This window comes from Halyomorpha halys, unplaced genomic scaffold (assembly GCF_000696795.3).
Source record: "Halyomorpha halys isolate HHAL.00 unplaced genomic scaffold, Hhal_1.1 Scaffold899.1, whole genome shotgun sequence".
Lineage (NCBI taxonomy): Eukaryota > Metazoa > Arthropoda > Insecta > Hemiptera > Pentatomidae > Halyomorpha > Halyomorpha halys.
In genome coordinates this window covers 636159-657388 of record NW_027105398.1, presented here as the reverse complement: position 1 = coordinate 657388, position 21230 = coordinate 636159, and the positions used below count along the sequence as shown (strand labels likewise).

The following is a 21230-nucleotide window of genomic DNA, read 5'->3' as shown; positions in this document are numbered from 1 at the left end:
AAAAGAGTACCTGAATAAAGGAAGTTCAATTATGTTCTCACAACAAAGGCCTGAGAACAAAAAGGTATTGCCGAAATGCGGCCAACAATAGCAGGATTGTTCCTTCGAGGTTAAAATGACACACTGTGATCCTCACGCTTTGAAGCCTTGTCTCACGCTGACTCTAAATCCTATCATTCGTAAATAAAATAACTTTTTAGATCAGAGCCTGCTCGTGCTTTACTATAGTTACTCTTAGTGTATGCTAAGATGTTGTACTAAATTAGTGTGGATGTCTCGGGCTAAAATTAAGACACATTTGGCTGCTTATCATTGAACACATAAATATTTTCCGAGACCCAAATGAAATCCCTGAGGGAGCAAATGAATTAATGGGTTAGTAAAAATGTAAATATGAACAGAGCCTTGGTGGTCCCATCTGAATCTATTGTTATTGCTTATCTGTGAGATGTTTGTGAGCTAACACTTTTCAAAATATTGCTGTCATGGTTACTTCTATGGGTCTTCTCGCCGCTTCCCTCGTCCAGATCGAGCAACTAAATGTGACAGTGGGCGAATAAGTGAAGACCGTGGATTTCGCCTGGATCCATAAAAACATCTCCCTCGATCAGAGGCTGGCCAGCATGACTCCAAATGTACCGTGGTGGTATAGTAAAGCCAGGTCCTATCTTGTATGCCACTACTGATAAATTAAGGCAGCATCGCAGTCGCTGGGTCTTCGGAGTTTTCCAGCATGCGTTGCTTTGGGGGGCATCAAAAATTCTGATTGGTCTTCTTATTCACTTTCATAGGTCTAGGCACCTAGATATTATAAACCCCTCACCTGCTCCAAAATCTGTTCTTTCAACCACTATATTTTCATCACTCGGTGGGTCCGCCTTCCAATTCTCATGCATTTTTTTTTCTCTGGATTAATATCCATGTTGATGCTGAACAGCTCTTCTTGCATGATATTTATATAGCATTTTAGGTCCTTATCATACACAACAAATATGGCACAGTCTACAACTAAAGTGACAAATACATATACATATATAAATTAATGTATATATGGAAAACATAAGCTGTAAGTTCCTGGACCCAAGTTGAAAGCACTGTAATCTGGGTTTAGTTATTTTTAGCATCTGATTCAGAACCATTATGAAAAATAAGGGACTTAGGCTGCATTCCTGCCATATGTCCTGCATCATTTCAAACTCCTTGGAGCTTCAGTTGCCAGTTTTTACTATTAAATTCTCAATAAAATTATATTGCTTAATGTTTTCATGTGAAATATAAAATAAGTGATAGTGAGGATATGAAGTCAAAAAATTATATTTAAACATTTATTTTTTCATAATTTCATGATGAAAATAATAACATTAGCATAGGTATATGAAATAATTAAACACACTACAATATCTTTGATTCAATTGACAATGTATTAGGTGAGCTTCAACCAGACTGAAATGTAGATTAAAAAACAATACGTCAAAGCATTGAGAGATACTAAACTATTACAGCAATATAACTTATGATATCAGTAGTAATGTTAGGGCCATAGAATTAGCTACAAAGGGAAGTTGGTACAATGCTTCAATAAGTTGGCAAGATGTACAAAAGATAAAATATAAAATAGTCTGCAAAATGAAAATGATAATCATCATAATTGTGGAAATAGTTTTCTTGAGATATATGAAAAACAGCATTTTCAACAGAAATTTTTTTAAAGAAATTTTACTTTACTTTAATTTCCACAATAGCAATTTTTAACATTATAAAACAAATTAGTATTTTTGGTAATGTTTCTTTTTTAATTTTTAAAATAATATGTTTTTATTGAATAAATTTAGCAATTTCAAAATAAGCAACCTAATTGTACTAAAGTAATTATCATTTTATAATTATTATTAATAATCATTTATAATCAATGGGTTATTTAATCTTGGTTAATAGCTCATAACTCAATCCTTATTTTACTCAGAAACCTGCTCAGCTTCACTCTCAAACCCTGCTCCAAACAGTGGTGAAACAGATTCATGGACTGTTTGGGTGTTTGTTGATACTTCAGAAGTTTGTTTCTTTGTAACACGATCCTTCACTTTCTCAAGTAATCTTTTCTCAATTACTTTGATACTCATCGATTTTGTTGTATTTTTTGCTGGTTTGTTAACACGGATAATGGGAATTTCTTTACTTTTTTTCTTCAGCTGCAATCATATTAAATTTTAAATACATATTAATAACAAAAAATTATATAATCTATATATTACTAATAACTACAGATTATGATAATTTTAGGTTTGTGAAATCAATTACTTCCAAAACATTGACTGAATATTTCTTTACTAGCATAGACTGAAGCAGCTATCCATTTACATGAATAGTTCCATTTAATGAACCTTATTAGGCAAACTCATTTAAAAAAAAATAAATAAATAAGTAATAGAATTTTTTTCATTAAATATGTTTTAAAATAATTAGGTCTAAAATGATTTTTTAAAATTTTCTCAAACCATAACAGCAAAATATCACTACTTTCTAACACATATTACAAAATTTCAATTCGCAATATGAATATAAATTTTAATGCTAAATGATCAATGGAATACCTGGGAATCTTTGGAAAAATTTTAATGTTACTTATACTCTTGTTAGTAAGTTCGCAGATAAACCTTTAGACATTACCTAAAGTAAGGTAAGGTAACATATCTAAAGTAAAGTAAGGTAAATACAACCAGCCTGCCCATTCTTGCTAGAATAGGTCAATAATCTGTAAAATAACCACCCTACATGCCAAAATGACCGATAATAGATAGATAGCTGTGAGAGATGTTTTAATCAGCCAGGTTTAAGTAGCTTTTTTTTTTTATGTATTTTCGTACATATTAGATCAACTAACTGATTTTTTAAATCATGGATTGGTTCTTATAGATAGTCGATAAATAAATTTATTCAGTTTTATCTTCAGCTCTTAATATTGCTTTAGAACAGAGAATGTTTTACATTCTTCATTTTATGTATTAATGTAACAATGTTAGATAAATTATTGTAGATGACAATTCAAATACTTAATTATTGATAGAAAAAGAAAACTTAATGCAGCAACCGACCAAGTTTATGCACTAGAACTTTATTTAAGAATATGTAAATCTATTGTTCAAACAAAAATAACTGAATTTGATGAAAGAATTACAGGTTTATTATATAATTTTACCTTAGACTATTGTAGATTTTGAAAAGAATTTTCTAAATTTCATTAAAAGCTTAGTAATTTTATAAATTTCAGTTTTACTCTCAATTTATAATTCAAACTTTTATAAATATGAAAATACTTACAATCTTTTGGCCAAAGATGCACAGAACCCCGTCAGAAGAAAGGAAACATGAAATTTTGCCCTTATCAATATCCTCTGGCACTTTATACCTTCTGGTAAACTTTTGTGAGACTAAGCTAATATCATCCATCCTCTCTCCATGTTCACCTTCTATAATAATGAAGCCATCAACAAGTTTTGCTTTTAATTCTCCCTTTTTATACTCATGAACTTCTAGAAAAGATTCAAAAGCCTTGTCTGGTGTTACAACTTGTTCCTCAACATTACGATTGGCGATTGGATAAGATGATGAACGATCTTGACAAAGATTGCCCTGACAAATGTTGCTTGGATGATAGCCTCTAATTTCTTGACCCATTGAACAAGAAGAAAATCTTGGCAACTACAATAAATGATAAAATGTTTGAATTATATAATTATTATTTGAATTAAGATAGCATTTTCATTATACAAATTTAAATAAACACCCAAGAATTATACTTCTGCTTTATTTAATAGTTAATATTACTTTATGCTGTGTACATTCAGATTGTATGATCTGAGAATTTGGAAACTGAAGGTAGAATGAAGCAAAATAAAAAAATAACATAAAAAAAAATACAAAAATTGAGAGGAAAGGGAAATGAGAGGCTTTCTTCCCAGGGTGGTGATGGAGGATAAAATGATAAAACTGTCACAGGAAGTGAGGTTTCTGGATGTTATTTTGGGCAAAAGGTGTAATTTTACCAATCACCTAAAGGAAGTACAAAGTGAAACTTCCGCTACAGCTGCTTTAATAATATAACAGGAACGAACTAGGTCCTAAAATATAAGTTTAAAGAAATATTACTGTCTTCTTGCTTATGACAAGGGTCAAAAGTGAATGGATAGAAACTGATCACTGGACAGTGCAGCTTCTTAAAGGAAAGGGCATAAATTCTAAGTTAAACTTCTTCTGAAAAGGGGATAGCCCAAACTGTGGCTGTAGTGTTTTGGAGGATGTAAAATATATGATTTTTGATTGCCCTATTTCCATTCATACCCGATTAGCTTTAGCAGGGGAGTTCTTCTAGCTGGAATGACCTCCTTAGTCATTGTGAGAACTTCTGATGTTTTTGGATGCTTTAAAAAATTACCAAAGACAGTGTTCCAAATAAAAGCATTGTTGGATCAGCAAGTAAAATTATAACTAGCACCATTTATGTATTCTCAATATCTTGTTTTTAAAACATTTACATTAGTTTTAACAAATGAATATTCATAAGTTTGCAAAATCATTAAATCAAATATTTATATCTTTATATATTATATCTATAATTTGAAATAAATATTATTAAAAGACATTTAAGTTTTTGAAATATGATTGAACACTCTTTTACTATAATATCTATGACTGAACCAGTTTTACCTTTCTTGGTGGTAATTTAAGACTTTCATTGGAAAGTGAAGAGGTGCTAGCTTGAGCTCGAAAAATGCCATCATCAAATCTTTGAGTAGAAACAAAAGGGTTTTGACCAACATTGGCTAAAAATCCAACAGGATTTTCGGTAATTGGATGTGTAGCACTGCGAGGATCATGGGTTATCATGGGTGGTGGAAGTGACATCTATAAAATATGGAAATGGTATCGTTACCATAATATAAGAAATAAATAATGTCTCTGTTAGTTTGAAATAATAATTAACAATCATGTTACATTAAGAAATACGATTGAATACTATTTTATTGTACTAATGGGTTCTATTAGATTCTATCTATGATTGAACCATTTTTACCTTTCTTGGAGGTAATTTCAGACCTTCATTGATAAGTGAAGAGGTGCTGGCTTGAGCTCGAAACATCTCATCATTAAATCTTTGTGTAGAGAAAAAAGGAGGCGGTCCAACATTAGTTAAAAATCCAAAAGGATTTTCAGTAATTGGGTTTCCAGCACTGTGAAGTTCATGAATAAAAATATGTGGTATGTCTGACATCTATAAAATATGGAAACGGCTATAGGTGATAACGGTAAAGTTACCATAATTTAAGAAATGAAAAATTATAAATAATAATGTCTCTGTTACTTTGAATTAATCATGTAATTTTTAGAAATATAATAAAACACTCTTATAATACAAGACCTATGAGTGGACCAACAAGAAATAAGCAAATAACAAAGATTTTGTATATGCATACTTTTTAAACTATATCTGAACCCTAATTATCATTAATTTCAATTTAGTTTGTTTCCCAATAATTTCATGCCTTAAAAAAAAATTAATGAATTTAAATATTTTAAATCTTCAGAAACATTCATTAAAAAAAGAATGTTGTTACCAAACATTTTTTTTTTTTTTGTTTACATAGGAAAGACTCCATCAATTTCAATTGAAACTAGTTCAATAATTTTAGAGAAAATGTACATTTTGGTTGTAAAATATGAAAATTCTGAAGAAAAAAATTGTTTAATGAAAAATTTAAATAATATAGAACTTAAGATTTGGTATTATCAATTTGATGTGAAATTTATAAATATTCTGTTTTTTATGGTTTTATTTAAAAAATGTGTAACAGAGTTTACATTTGGCCCATCTCATAACTTGTAGGAAGAGAAGTGAGAAGGATGTTAAAATAACTCCAAAAATACTGAATTATCAAGTTACTCATTCAGTCATAATTCACATTGAAAATCCTGGTTAAGCCCAAAAGGGAATCGAAGAAAGATCTTTTTCCAGCCTTGTCATGACAGGAATATTTTATACTGTCAGTAAATGTTGGTGTCGGGAGACATTCTAATAGAGAATTTGTTTGGCCTGGTCTTGGAGATCTCTATGAGTTATATTTATTGATAATAAATACAATTTAGAATTTACAATTATATATTATTGTTAATAAGTAATGAAACAACATATCATGATCTAGCTTAAATTTTTTACAACTTGTTGAATTTTAACGATCTCCCTTCAGGTAGTACCAGCTTACTGAATAAAACCAATGGTTAAAACTAGTAGGATTGCTGTATACCATTATACATTGACAATATTAGGAATGACTTCAGAAAAAAATGTCAAGCTTCCAACTATTATAGGTTAACTCTTCTTTCCTGCCCTAATTAGAGTCCATAAAGACATTAAACTAAATAAACAAAAAACTACCTAATACTTATGACAGTTTCACATAATATTCTCATAAAACTAGAATTTGCTTTAATAACTCTATATTAAAATCAATAATGTTATTGAAGATTTTCTTACAATTATGTATATCACTTTTAGTAAGCAAAAGTACTGTGTAAACATCATTAAACTAAAAACATTTACCACTTTACAAAAAATATTAAAGTTTTTTTTTAATATATGTTTTATTGTGTCCACACTTTTGATATTAAAATTTTAATATTCTAAACATATTCTAATATAAATGAAGGGGTAAGTGCATGAAGGGGTTATGTTATAAATAGTAAATTTTAAGAAAACAAGGTTCAATATTTTTTATTTGAGCTTATTATGTTTTGAAGTGTACATAGCCCCATCTACATCTAGGTATCTCAGTTATAATTCATATTTTGAGGTTAGAGTACCTCACACTAGCTAGGCCTACCTAGCATATGTTCCTAAACATATGCCCTACATCCACACTAAAGATTCAAATAATCAAAAAATATTACATGGTACCTTCATCCAATTACCCTATCAATTAAATCTGGAACATATCTTTCATTGATCTCATGTGAACCCTACCTGATCTCATTAGATTCTCGGGTTGATTAGTTGATCGGTTTATATTTATATGTATCTGTTTTCATTCTTTTCATACTGGAATAGCCCCTCCCTATTCCTAGTACGCTCACGGCAGACTCATGCCATAATCGATGACACCGCCTTCAGCGGACCCGGCAGCTTATCTTATAATGCCACACTGGCAAACCAAGATGTATTTTTACCTGTGTATATACATTTATTTCTTTTGTATATATTTAATTTGTTGTTTTAATTTTTCTAGGTCAGAAAAAAAAAAAAATTCTTTTCATAAATTGGTTTGATAATAAAACTTTAATACTACTACAATGAATTTATAAAGGATGCATGCACATATATATATTATACCTGACAAAAATATAATTAATCATCAACACTAAAAAGCATGGTAAAGCTGCTGGTTGAGTGTTATCTTTTTGTAGTTATCAATCTTTAAACTTCAATAGGAAATACATTCTAATCAAAACAGGTCCTAATAATATTCAAAATAATCTATATAAGTTGAAGTTAAGAAGTATGGACGGTTGAAGTTGGTGGATACTGATTTAAAGTTAATTGTTGGATATATTTACAAACGAGTGTTATTCAAACATATTTCCAGAGGATATATTTATATATAAAACAATAAACAAATAAAATAACTGAGGATTATACCTTGAATCAGACTGAAGAAATGAAAAGAACTTGCTGGCAAAAAACTGTTTCTCCAAGGACAAAAGGGTGGGGCGTAGAAATTCTTTTATGTGATGCTAAGTAATAATGGCCTTCTTTATCTTGTAGAACACAATGCCTTCTATATAATAAGATTTAGGTCTGATTTGCTTTGAAACTTTCCAAAATTATTCTTATAAAAGTTGCGTTTTATCAACAAAAAATTAAAAACAAATATTTAGAATATGGTATTTTTTAAATACTGCCTATTTTCATTAATAATTTGTTTAATGACTACAGAATAATACTCAACCTATAAATATTCTTGCATTTAATAGAAAAATTAATTCATATCACTGAATAAAAAAGAAAAACCCAACAATCCAGGAAGGGTTTTAAGTTCAGTACTTTGTAAACATACTATTTTTAGATCTACAGTAGTGGAAGAAAGTATTTTGATCTTAAATCACTCCTACCAAGTAAGCTTTTTTGTCCCTAATCAAACTGGTATTTAAACAAATTCCTGAAGGATATATCTATATATAAAACAAATAAAATTAACTGAAACAACCTTCTTACCTTGAATCCAACTAAAGAAATAGAAAGAACTGCTTGCTCGCAAAAAACTGTTTTTCTAAGGACAACAGAGTGGGGCGTAGAAACTCTTTTATGTGGTGCTAAGTCATAATGGCCTTCTTAATCTTGTAGAACACAATGCCTTCAGTATAATAACATTTAGGTTTGATTTGCTTTGAAACTTTCCAAAATTATTCTTATAAAAGTTGCGTTTTAGCAACAAAAAATTAAAAACAAATATTTAGAATATGGTATTTTTTAAATACTGCCTATTTTCATTAATAATGTGTTTAATGACTACAGAATAATACTCAACCAATAAATATTCTTGCATTTAATAGAAAAATTAATTCATATCACTGAATAAAAAAGAAAAACCCAACAATCCAGGAAGGGTTTTAAGTTCAGTACTTTGTAAACATATACTATTTTTAGATCTACAGTAGTGGAAGAAAGTATTTTGATCTTAAATCACTCCTACCAAGTAAGCTTTTTTGTCCCTAATCAAACTGGTATTTAAACAAATTCCTGAAGGATATATCTATATATAAAACAAATAAAATTAACTGAAACAACCTTCTTACCTTGAATCCAACTAAAGAAATAGAAAGAACTGCTTGCTCGCAAAAAACTGTTTTTCTAAGGACAACAGAGTGGGGCGTAGAAACTCTTTTATGTGGTGCTAAGTCATAATGGCCTTCTTAATCTTGTAGAACACAATGCCTTCAGTATAATAACATTTCAATCTGATTTGCTTTTAAACGCTACATGACTATTCATGTAAAATTTACATTTTAGCAATAAAAAAAAACAAACAAATATTTAGAATATTATTTTCTAAAATACTGCCTATTGTCATTAACAATGTACATACTGCCTACAGAGTAATACTCTACCAATAAATATTCCAGCATTTAATAGAAAAATTAATTCATATAACTTTATTAAAAAAAAAAAAAAAAAAAACATAATCTGGGAAGCGTTTTAGGTTCAGTACCTTGTAAAGAGGTTTAGACCAACAGTAGTGGAAGGAGGTATTTTGATTTTAAATCACTCTTAACAAGAAAGTTTTTCCCTAATTAAAGAGTATCTATTTTTTAATAATTTGGGTGTGCCTCAGGTTCTACCGATCCTGAGGTCTGTCTATGGCTTATATAACAGAAAAAATAACTTATCTTCTTGACCCAGACTCAAATATTGGGAGATTGCAGCATTGTCTTACTTATTGAGCTACCCTGCTCTTTTATAATGAATGAGCCTTGTTTATTCATTTGTTAGAAAAATTGTATTCCATACATACTTCTTTTAACTGAGCAGAAGGTATTAATAAAAAAATATTTTTTAGCATATTAACTATGAATCTAATTATTAGATCTTCCTGGGCCGTTTTCTTTATCTACTGTAAGTGGATAACTGATCCATCTTTCGATTTTGGGAAAACCTGTTAAGTTAAGAAAAAAAGTTAAGCATGGATTGCTTGCATTAGCTCTTTGTATAACCATCAGTAAATAACAGTTCCTAAACATAAATTAATGAATTTCTTTTTTTTTTTATATCCTTTGCTTATATGTGATACCACCCCATTTAAACAATCATCTACAGCTTTAATTACCTCTTTATTTTTATTCATGATTTGAAAGTCTTATAACTTTTTAATCAGTAAGTTATCGCTATTGTTTGGATCTCTTATTGTACATCTATCATCTGACATTTAGTTTTCAACCAAAGGAAAATTTATGTTAAACAGTTAGTTAAGATTTTTACAATTAGAAAATTATAATTACAAAGGATTTTTTGCGTTGATTTTTTAATATCAAAACTATGTCATTATGTTACTTGAATTTTCTTCGGTCTTAATTTTAAGCATAATATGTATTCAATGCTTATTGAAAGTTAATGAACTGTCAATTATAATCATAATTTATTTCATTGAATGAGCATTTTATTAATAGATCTTTTATATTGATTTTAACTTAAACAAACCAAATCCATCCAATCTAAATTGTTATGATCTAAATGTTTTTGTAATGAATTCTTTGGTTAAGAATAATATTTAAATCTTAATCCTGAATGTAAGTTCTTTTTAACATTTGAAAATCAGATATAAAATTTGTATTCAACTTCAATATTCTTATGAGTCATCATACATCTAAAGCACTCTAATATAAATTATTATAGTGCTAACATAATCTCCTTCAGGTTCCATTTTAAATATATATTTAAGCATTAATTCTCTTATCAATTTCATATATCTATCAATATAAAATATCTTTAAATATGCTGATTAAGTACTAACAACATTATCATTGTCAGATCTATTATCAGCATTAGTATACTCTAATAAATAAACAATCAAATCAATATAAATAAATGCCACATTGTAAAAAATCCATAATAATAAAGCCAAAATATTATTTAAAAACCAATAATTTTTGTTTTCACTTTTCTAAATAAATAACTTATTCATTATTAAGATAAGATTTACTTATCTGGCAATACTATACCAAATTTACAGGTTTTAATAGTTGGATTTCAGTTAGAAATAATTTTGAGAATACGATTTGAAACAGCTAAATTGAATAACAACAGATATCAGGACATGTACCTAATATTTGTTGGAAACTGCATTGCAAATGGCAGCTGGTCGAAATAAAAATAAGTAAATTTTAAAAAAATTAGTAATAAACATTTTTGCAAAAAAAAAAAATAAATAAATATGAAACAAAATTAAAAAACATTGATTATATTAAATAATGTGATAATAATGATGATAATATGTAAATATAAAACTATTAAAAAATAAATGTTTAAACAATTGTGGTGAATGGATTTCTGCCTGGAAGGGATGTATGTAATCTCAGAAGGTGTCTTGGAATGATTGCTTGTTGATCAGATGATGTAAATTTTTTTACCAGAATCAGACTTAAAAATAGGAAGAATCAGGCTTAAACATAGGAATGTTCACACTCTTTTATGTAGCCATTCCTTTATTGCATGCATTAGAAACATGGCTCTAATGAATGCAACAAAGGAATGGCTATACAGCATATTATCAGTAAATAATTCCTACTTATAATAGCAGCTGTAATTAAGAAATTATTTTGATTACCGAAGGATTGCATTCTGGTTCATCCACCTTTTTGACTGTGGATCAATAAGAATACAATCCTTTAGTAATCGAAATCATTCCCTAATCATAGCTGATGGTTTTTTTTTTAATGGCAAAGAAACAAACAAATAACCTTTGGTTGAAGAAGCTCATTCATTTGATGAGGCTATATGTTTCCAAGTAGGATAGGACTTAATTTTGTTTGATTGAACTGTTTCCTGATGGATCGAACTAAGATGAAAGGGTTCGAACAACCAGAGTCAATCAACATTTGAGCAGGTATACCATTAATGAGAATCACAACAGTAGCTATAGATTGGTAATTTTGAAGAGGCTACCTAGAGTTTGCAGAGTTATGGGAACCACAGCTTTATTAAACCTACTGAACTTTGATTGGAGAAGTTTGTCGGGGGGTGCGGTCAGCAAAGAACAACATAAATAAACAAAACCATATTTATTTATTTTATGCCGATGTTTCGACCTGAGTTTCAGGTCTTCATCAGGGCTATAGAACAAAAGAGATAACAATAACATTTAGAGAAACATACAATTGAAAAGGAATTGTATACAAACAAATATAGAATTATACAAAATATTGAATTAAATCATAAATGATAAAAAATTGACAACTGATAATTGAATAGTACAAAAATTTAATTGATTGGTAATCGTGGAATGGTATGGTAGTAGATTGAAAACAGTGAGAGATGAAATATAATATCATGTAGGTAAGAAGAAATTTATAACATATAATCAGTTTTGTTTATTTATGTTGTTCTTTGCTGACCGCACCCCCCGACAAACTTCTCCAATAATTAATCTACGCTCAACTATCTACACCTCACTACTGAACTTTGAGTTGATTACAGGCATCACTCAGAGTTAATCAGAGAAGTGTGACACCATGTGAAATAGTCCCTTACCTAACCATTGCAGTTATTATAAGCTGGAACTTCCTTCATATCACAGTCTTTACTTAATTGCTTGAAGCAACATAAGTAATAGTTTCACCTCCCTCTAGCTAATATTTAGTGTGGAGTTCATTTGTATACATTTTACTCAGAGAATCAATAGTTCCTTTGCAGGTGGAACATTCAAATATTGTTCCCTGAAGTTTAAATAAAATGTAATTGATTAGATTTCCCACAACTCTGATTTCCGCAACGAAATTCTCAAAGGTCATTTTCTTTACTAGCTTGGAGGAATGAGTGCAATGTAGAGGTTAAGATGCTAAGAAAAGTGAAGCTGAAAAGGCGGGCTTTGTGAACATCGGGGGCGTGGCAGAGGAGTAAGAGCCAATCTTTTTTTTTTTTTTTCTTACCTCCTAAGTTTTTTTATTTTATTTAACATGTACAATTATATATAACTTAAATCTAAGGGATATACACACTATTTACATACAATTTATATCTGTATGTAAATAGTGTGTATATCCCTTAGATTTAAGTTATATAAGAGCCAATCACAGGCTGCTGTCTCATTTTATAAGACAGTTTATCCAGAACTACTTGATCGCGATCGCATGTTTTTTTTTGTTTTTTTTTAAGGAAAAAAACAATCACTAAATTTTTCTCATAGCATTGATTTGGTTGTTATTATTACGATTGCAGACTTGCTTCTTCTTGATGTTCTTTAATAATAATTGTCAAATTTGTCTTAACTTTACTGGATAGTTTCGGGTTACTCAATCTTTCAGGCACTACTACTATCCACCATGCTGCAGCACATGTTGCAGAAAAGAATCGTGTATATTCCTTCATTTGATATTGGTAAATTCCTTTGAGCACGCTTCACTTTTGCTTTATTTTTCACTGAAATACTATGCCCCTCGTGTGTGTATGATCAGTGCAATTGTTCTAAATGTTTTTTAATGAAGAATACATGTAAGCATGCGGAGTTGGAGGGAAACGTGGGTAGGCAGTTATGTGCAATTTACTTTCCAAGATTGTCAATATAATTAACATACTAGTAGCCCATACCATGTTATTGTTATCTTGAAAATGGAAATGTCTAGGTTCTGTTCGATAGTGATCGTTGTTTAAAGTTATACTTATCCTAAATTTGATTCTGTTCATGATGAAATTAACGGAATACATTTATAATCTTAACTCATTAATTAACAATTGACAATTGATTAATTAGAAACCCGAAGGTTTGACCATATTGAAACAAAATTGATTATTGGAATCAGCTAACTAACAAAACTATTTCATTTTTCGTTAAAACAGCTTTGGTGTGGTGTCACTAGATCGTGCTGTATACACAGTGCTACCTCTAAGAGATTACCGATTTGGCGTGATAAGTGTTCGTCTTAGGTGTGTTGTGTTTGTTTTTTTGATGGTTTTATAGCAAACTTCGTTATGGAGCCTTTAGGTAAGTTTATTTAGTTTAAGGTACCACTTTCGATGTGAAGAATTATAGTAGGCACACATTGTAATTTATCATTGTTAGGTCGCATGTCTATCTAAGTCATGGGTATATCTGTCAAAAACTAATAAAACATCAATTTATTGCATTTTTTTAATGTACATTATTGCTAAATCATTGGCATAACTCCATCAGATTATAGTTTGTAGCAAGGGACACTGTGCAAGTGTAACCATATTGCCATAGTGGTTTGAACCATCTTGGGGAATGTTTTATAATGTCTAAAGTATTTTTTCATCATTATTATTAATATGTGTGGATAAAAGGACCTTTTAGTGTTGCCCTTAACATTAGAGGCACTTTATTGACAGTTGTCCGGACTTCTATGTTTCATTATTTTAAACATAACATTTGTCAGCGGCAGTGCGGCAGTATTTTAAATTTTCTTATTACTATTTATTGTGATGTATGCCCTTTCCTCTTTGAACTGTAAGTATTCTTTACCTATTATTTTTGAGTATTGAACTTTTCCGCAATGCTTTATCACTTTACATTTAATAATTTTTTACTGTATATATAGCCATAAAACCAAGATGGAATATTTGTTTCTTAACTTAGGTAATACTGGTTTACTTTCATAAACTTTAATATCCTATGTTAATGGTCTCCTTTATATCCTTAGGCCCATTTTATTATGTTGGTATTAACAATAGGCCTTTTCCAACAACTACTTTTAACTGTCAACAAACTCCAGGCGAGATACAGGTTTTTAAATAAAACTCTGTATTGAGGCTCCGTCCAGTTAAATGACAGTCATTACTAATATATTTAATTAAAAATTCTCATATGATTGACAATACAGATTTAGTTAGGATTCTCATCATTTGAAATAATAATAATAATACTTGCATGAAACAAACTTTTATATTGTATATATAAATAGTTGGCTGTATAATTTCAAATTATGGAGATGGTCAGGATTGCGGTCAAAAGAGAAACAAAAATTGTTAATAAGTATTTATTTTCCGACATTTCACCCCACTTGGTAGTGCTTCATCATTGGGTTGTTTCAGTTAAGGTCAATTCGAAACTGCTCGAATTGACAGTTTCTCCATTCTCAATCCTGACCATCTTCTCCATAATTTAAACTTTTATATTGTTTTTCATTCTCTCATTATTGGATTAACTAAGGTTGGGTTTGGAATGATGTGTTTCTCTATTTAACTGGGGATTAGAGGAAAAACATAATGAAGGAAGGCAATGACAACTTTTTTGTTTGTCCTATAGCCTCAGAATAGAAATGTTAGATATATTTTTCAGGGTCTCCATGAAATTAATATACACTGACCAAGGTGAGATTTGAACCCAGAACGTTAAGAACCAAACAGTTCGGAACTCTTGCTTCACCTTGCTCAGACATGATGCTCTTAAAGAAAACTTCATGACTCCAATTAGACAATGTATGGTTTCTATCAACTAGCATCAATAAGCGATGTTATTATTTAAACATATATATGTAAAGATCCTTACCTTCAGGCCCTAACCTACCCCCACCTCTAAATAACAATTAAGTGCGGTTAACACATGGTTTTAAATAAAATAACCTCTGAGACTGTTATATGTCATTTATAATTGTAAGCGATCAAAGAGTCACTACGCTATTGGCAACATTGGTTACTAGGTCACAAATTTGAAGTTATATCCGACCATAAGCCCTCAGAAAATCTTAAAATGAAATCTAGGACAGATGAAGAGCTCGGCGATCTAGTCTATTATCTTTCCCAGTATGATTTTAAAATCAGATATTCACCGGGTAAGGATAATATGGAAGCAGATGGTCTCTCGAGAAATCCTGTATTGGAAAATTTCGAAAACAAAGATGATGTTCTTCAAGTTGTGAACTTGGTGTCCATGGAAGACATAATTCAAGACCAATTTCAGAATGAAGCAGAGCTCGATTCATCCAAAAATACGTTTAAAAGAGGAAATCTCATTTACATAAAACTTAAAAATAGACATAGAATCTTTATTTCGAAAGATTTTGTGATGCAAATAATAAAACAAATTCACACTTATTATGGTCACATTGGCGTGGGACATATAGCAGCTAAGATCCGACCTCTATAATATTTCAGAAGAATGGACGCACTTATACGAGAGTTCTGCAATCAGTGTGATATTTGTAAGAAAAATAAAATGCAGAGAACAAGAGAAATTGGACTTTTGTCCCAATTAGGACCAGCAAAAGAACCATTTGAGATAATGTTGATTGACACAATTGGTGGCTTTGCAGGAAACCGTTCCCCAAAACGATTTTTACATTTACTGGTAGATCATTTCACCAGATAAGCTTTTGTTTCCCCATCTTCAAATCAAAAAGCTACAGATTTTATTAAAATATTAGAACCTATTGTAAAAGAACATAGAATTAAAATTCTTCTATCTGATCAGTATGCCGGTATTAATTCATATGAGTTTAAAAAGTTTTTAAAAGTTCATAAGATTAAATTGATATTCTCTAATGGATTAAACGAACGTCTAAATCAGACATTAGTCAATAGAATTCGCTGCAAAATAAATGAACAACAGAACCGACCGTGGTCACAAATAGCAATAGAATGTACAGATGAATATAACAGCACAACTCATAGCATAACTAAATTTTCACCTCTATATCTTGAATGAACTAAAGTTAATAGTTAAGAAGTGCCAACGTTTCGGCTAGAGTTTCTAGCCTTCTTCAGGGCTGTTAGCTGGAAGATCGAACGTCTAAACGTTTAGACGTTCGATCTTCCAGCTAACAGCCCTGAAGAAGGCTAGAAACTCTAGCCGAAACGTTGGCACATTAAAATAAGTTAATCGTACTTATTTGTGTTTTTCATTGACCGCACCCCCAACCATCTTCTCCTCATTCATCATCCACGGTCAACTATCTCTCATAATTATGAATTCTAATAGTTAATAGTTTCAGTGAACTAAAGACTATAAGAACTAATTTTGTTTTATAGGTATGTATAGTTAGATATAATGTATTATTTAATTTGAACTTGTCATTAATTAATAAAACAATTGTTTTATAGTCTTGAAGTCTATCTCTAACACAAGATTATATATATTCATTTAAGAGTCCTACTCTTGTGTTATATGAAATCATACTATAATTTTTTCTATAAGTATTTCATAAGTTACCATGAAACCACTTGTTGTGTACTGCATGTGTTTTTTGTACTTGGAAAAAATAGAGAATCATTGAAAAATTCAGTTGTGTCTATTTTTTAATTTTTTGTCTAATAATTCCATTTTTTAATTAGTTTTTGACATTTAGTGTACAAAGTCTTAAGAAGCAGTTTAATATAAGAGATGATTGTTCCCCTTTTCACCTCTAATTACAAGAAAGCTGAATAAAGCCTCTTTCCACAAACTTACTCCATTGGACCCTCTCTCGCTCAAACAAGTACTCGTTCTATGCTCTGTCTCACCTTACTGGCTCGCTCAACCTGTCACTGAGTGAGCTAGGGATATTAAGAAACTGTAAAATAATGTATTAGCTTCAGCCGTTCCAGCATCATATTTATGAAGTTCCCTTTAGAAGTACACCACCTCCAAATAGCTCCGAATTTCAATTTCATCCTATTCAAACTTGTCTTCTTATGAGTAGTTTGTTCCTTGTCTTTTAGGCTGAGTGGCGTGTAGTGAAGGATAAGGGTTAGCCAAGGTTTATTTTATTTCCACGATTGTGAGTAATAGTAATATGTATTCCTCAAATCCACAATGGTTTTAATGTTGAAAAAGACAATATACTAGCCAAGCTTAACTTAAAACACATATTTTTAAAGCAGAAATATGCATAAATTAAAAAGGTAACGTAAACAAACTTAAATTGAGCCTATTATTTTCGTAAGGGAAGATTAAGTTTCAGTTCAGAATTTTATATGGTATTGCTGAAAGGACTCGCATTAATAAATAAGCACTCGCATGATTATTTTTTATATTTACAAGCCAAGTCTTATCTCCAGAGCACCATTCTATGTTAATAACAAGACTTTAGGTACAGACTTACAAATTTGGACTGTCATTGAACAAACGCAAACTTCCTACAAACATTTTCATGAAAAACTAATTAGACACCAAAGTATGCTAATAGAACAAATAGCTATAACTGTTATACCTTTGAATACAATATACAAGGAGACTGAAAAGAACATAGATGAGGGACTTACTAATTTGAAAAAATATAAAGATACTAGAGAAGAGACATTGCTGAGCTGTGTTATTCTTCATGTCATTTGTTAATTAATAACTGTTTTAATTAATTTTTGGGGGTGATTATCCTACAGGTTACCAACTGTACTTTCCAGAGTGAGTGGTCAAGTTTTCATTCTGTGGAGCAACTACGAAATAAAAGTCAACCCCTTCAAAAACCAGTCTAACCAGTAGCGCTGGATCAAATTCAAGGTTGCTGGGGTGATGCCTTAACTTCGGTTACAAACGACTTCTTTTTTGTTAATTAATATAATCATCACCAAATCTGCTGATTGTCAATCTTATATTTGGCTGGGCCAGGAGGTCAGGAATTTCATTTACCAAAATTGTTAGGCACCAAGCTCTTTCCATTGCAATATAATATTGTTTTTGATGAAACAGAAGTTTTGAGACAATGATCATAGCATAATTGGAATGATTAAAGTACAATTATTGCTTTAATTTTTTATAAATTGAAATTTCTTTGTTTTTCAATATCCTGACCACAAATTGATCAATTAAAGAAGTCATACTTGAGAAAAAGTAGTTGAACTTTACATATTAAACTTCCATGTTTTAAGAAGTCAGGAGAATTTCATGTATAGTGTGATGGTGTAACCTTGGTCCATCCACTATCCATACAGAGCACTTGTCAAGTAGTACTGAAATAGCTATTTTTTTATCCATTGGAATTTCTTTATATTGAGTTTTTATAAAAGAAACTTTCAAGTTTATTTAACTAAATTGCCTTGTACAATGAATGAAAATCAAAATTGCTAAGAATAACATTTGAATCAGATTCTATTAGTTTTATATTAGGTTTATTCATGAGGTAACCTCTTCACGGATCAGTTTGTGTCCAAAACTGATAATAAGTTTAGGAAAAGCTTAGATCAGGACTAACCCTTACTACTATTTCTAAAACAGTTTAAAAAAAAGTTTACCTATTTTATTTTATTTTTTTTATTATTTAAATAATTTCTATAAGTTTTAGAGGATTTATTTCTTCTTTCAGACCCTATTTTTCCAGCAATGGCCAGAACACATATTAAGAATGAAATAAAAGAAGAACCCGAGTTTTCTGCTCATCGTAAGTAAATTCTTGTAATGATATAGAGGTTGTGGAAATAGTTAAGCATCCGGTTTTACCATTATTATACTTTATTTTTAAAGTGCTTGTTTATTTGCAAAGGGTATTGTAATTATTGAAAAAATTAAGTTTTGGTCTTCTACAGATGGTATTTAATCAATAGATAATAAGGAAAGACATTGGGGTCCAGAATTGTGATATTGAAAGACCAAACTAAATCAAAGCAGAATCATTATTTTAATTTAAAAAAAATATATAAATCATGTTTCCCTTCTTTCTTACAAACTTTAATTATTCAGCAACTTTTTTATCTATTTATTTATTTTTTCCTGGAGTTAGTTATAATTTTCTTTCATAGTTAATTTATTCGTTCAATTATTTCGAATGAACGAAAGGGTATTCCAGTCCTGTCATACAGGATAAGACAGTTGATTTAACATTGTCATTAAAGACCACTTAATCATATAAGTTGTTGGTACTGTTTTTTTTTTTTTTATTTTTTTAGAAAATGGTAAGAAAATGTAAAGTTGATTCTCTAAAGTGGCACTGCTAGGAAACCAATTCTAGCAAAAATGTTGCTGTAACATCCTAGGCTTATACCTGTTTTAAATGAGTTATATCAGTTTCACATAAATATTTGTTTCTAAGATATTTATATACATACATACGCACATCCACACTCACAGGTTATCCAGGTATTATTATTTGACCTTGTGTTTCCCCGGTGTTTACTTACTTTTTTCTATTATCCTCACACTTTGACCTCAGGTGGATAAGCACAACCGGATGTTCCAACTAAGACAAGAAGAGTTGGGTGCTCACTGGAGGACTATCAGAACAAGAGAGAAACTATATTCTTCAAAAATGGCAGATACACTGGAATGCCTCATTTTCTGGAAGATGGAACCATCGTATAATTTTGGACGAGTCTAGTGCCGTCGGAGTAACAACTCATTAATGCTCTTTGCAATTTCTCTTTAGTTTTAGTGTTAATACGTCAAAATATTCCACAATTATTTTACCATTTAGTTATTATAATAACTAATATTTAAGAAAGGTTTAACTAAAACATCAAATTGAAGTGAGAATTAAGATATCTATTATCATTAGACCTTGTGGGCATTCACCTCTCTGTCTCCTCTCCACAGCCATCTTGGCTTTTGACAAACATAATACGTCTATTCAGTGCTCTAGGGGTTATAGAAGGATATAATTTGTCTCTCTGTTTAAAAATATGAATCATTTAACAAATATGATGGGAATTATTAACGAAGATTTATTGAATGCTATCAAGGAAATGAACGAAAATATTGAAAAGAATAATAAAATAAATACAGAGCTTATTCAGGAACTAAATTCCGTTAAAAAAACTTGTACAACCCTGGAAGGAAATATTGATAAGCTTCAAGAAGAAGTTAACTTATTGAAACGGCAGCTCAGAAAAAATAATTTTGTTCTTTATAATGTCTCCCATACAGACAATAAAAATACATTGGGAAAAGTTAAAGAGGTTTTGAACCAGGCAAATATAAGTCTTCCTGATTATGCCGTAAATATCTATCTATCAGTAGGGGCTACAATCCTGTGATGGGTCTTGGCCTCCTCTATGAGCCTCCACCATTCGGCTCTGTTTTGGGCTGCTGCCTTCCAATTTCGGACTCCAAGGTCTCATGCGTCTTGTACAACGTCATCCATCCACCGGAGCTTGGGCCGTCCGACTCTTCTTAGACAGTGGATTTCTTCTTCCATGACTCTTTTAGGCATTTCGTCGGGACTCATCTGTGCAACATGTCCTGCCCATCCAATATTATGCATCCCTGCCAAACAGGGGTCATAATATCTATATCCTGGAGCAGCTCATAGAGTTCCTTATTTCTTCGTCTTGAATTCTTATGCCGTAAATAATTGTCTTTAATTAAAAAAGGGACCAATATTAGTGTTGTATTATTTTTCATCATTTTCTTATGCGTGTTTCTTGTATAAGCGATGTATTTGAATTAGAAATAAAATCATTAACGGCCACCTCCCCTACACTCCTCCACACTTCCCATTTATTGTCAAACCTGTTTAGCTATCCTCTTGAACAGGTAGGTGGTCCTGATTTGTTCTTTGCTCATTTATTATTATTAAGCAGTAAACAATTACTATCTAATAGTACAGAA

General features: G+C 30.5%; 2 protein-coding genes across 13 annotated transcripts in view; one reads left to right on the top strand and one right to left on the bottom strand.

Moving 5' to 3' along the window:
- Positions 1–1311: 1311 nt before the first annotated feature.
- Positions 1312–12532, bottom strand: LOC106686943 (uncharacterized). 6 transcript variants are annotated; one of them, XM_067050828.1, is made up of 5 exons: positions 12293–12532; positions 5072–5269; positions 4705–4902; positions 3319–3699; positions 1312–2189 (listed from the first exon to the last, which is right to left on the bottom strand). In XM_067050828.1, exons 2-5 carry the CDS (start codon positions 5267–5269, stop codon positions 1956–1958), a joined length of 1011 nt encoding a protein of 336 aa, XP_066906929.1. In that variant the 5' UTR covers positions 12293–12532; the 3' UTR covers positions 1312–1955. The 6 variants fall into 6 exon arrangements, with proteins under 6 accessions (XP_066906929.1, XP_066906920.1, XP_066906925.1 ...); XM_067050819.1 differs by lacking the exon at positions 12293–12532 and adding an exon at positions 8264–8385; XM_067050824.1 differs by lacking the exon at positions 12293–12532 and adding an exon at positions 7688–7888.
- A 452-nt stretch (positions 12533–12984) lies between these two features.
- Positions 12985–21230, top strand: part of LOC106686950 (zinc finger protein 420) — a 26273-nt gene continuing 18027 nt past the window's right edge. For 2 of the 7 annotated variants that reach the window (XM_014430572.3, XM_014430567.3), the window contains exons 1-2: positions 12985–13138; positions 18994–19068. In XM_014430572.3, coding sequence (XP_014286058.1) covers positions 13084–13138; positions 18994–19068 — 130 coding nt within the window. In that variant the 5' untranslated portion in view covers positions 12985–13083. The other 5 variants (XM_014430566.3, XM_014430568.3, XM_067050815.1 and 2 more) reach the window with 5 other exon arrangements.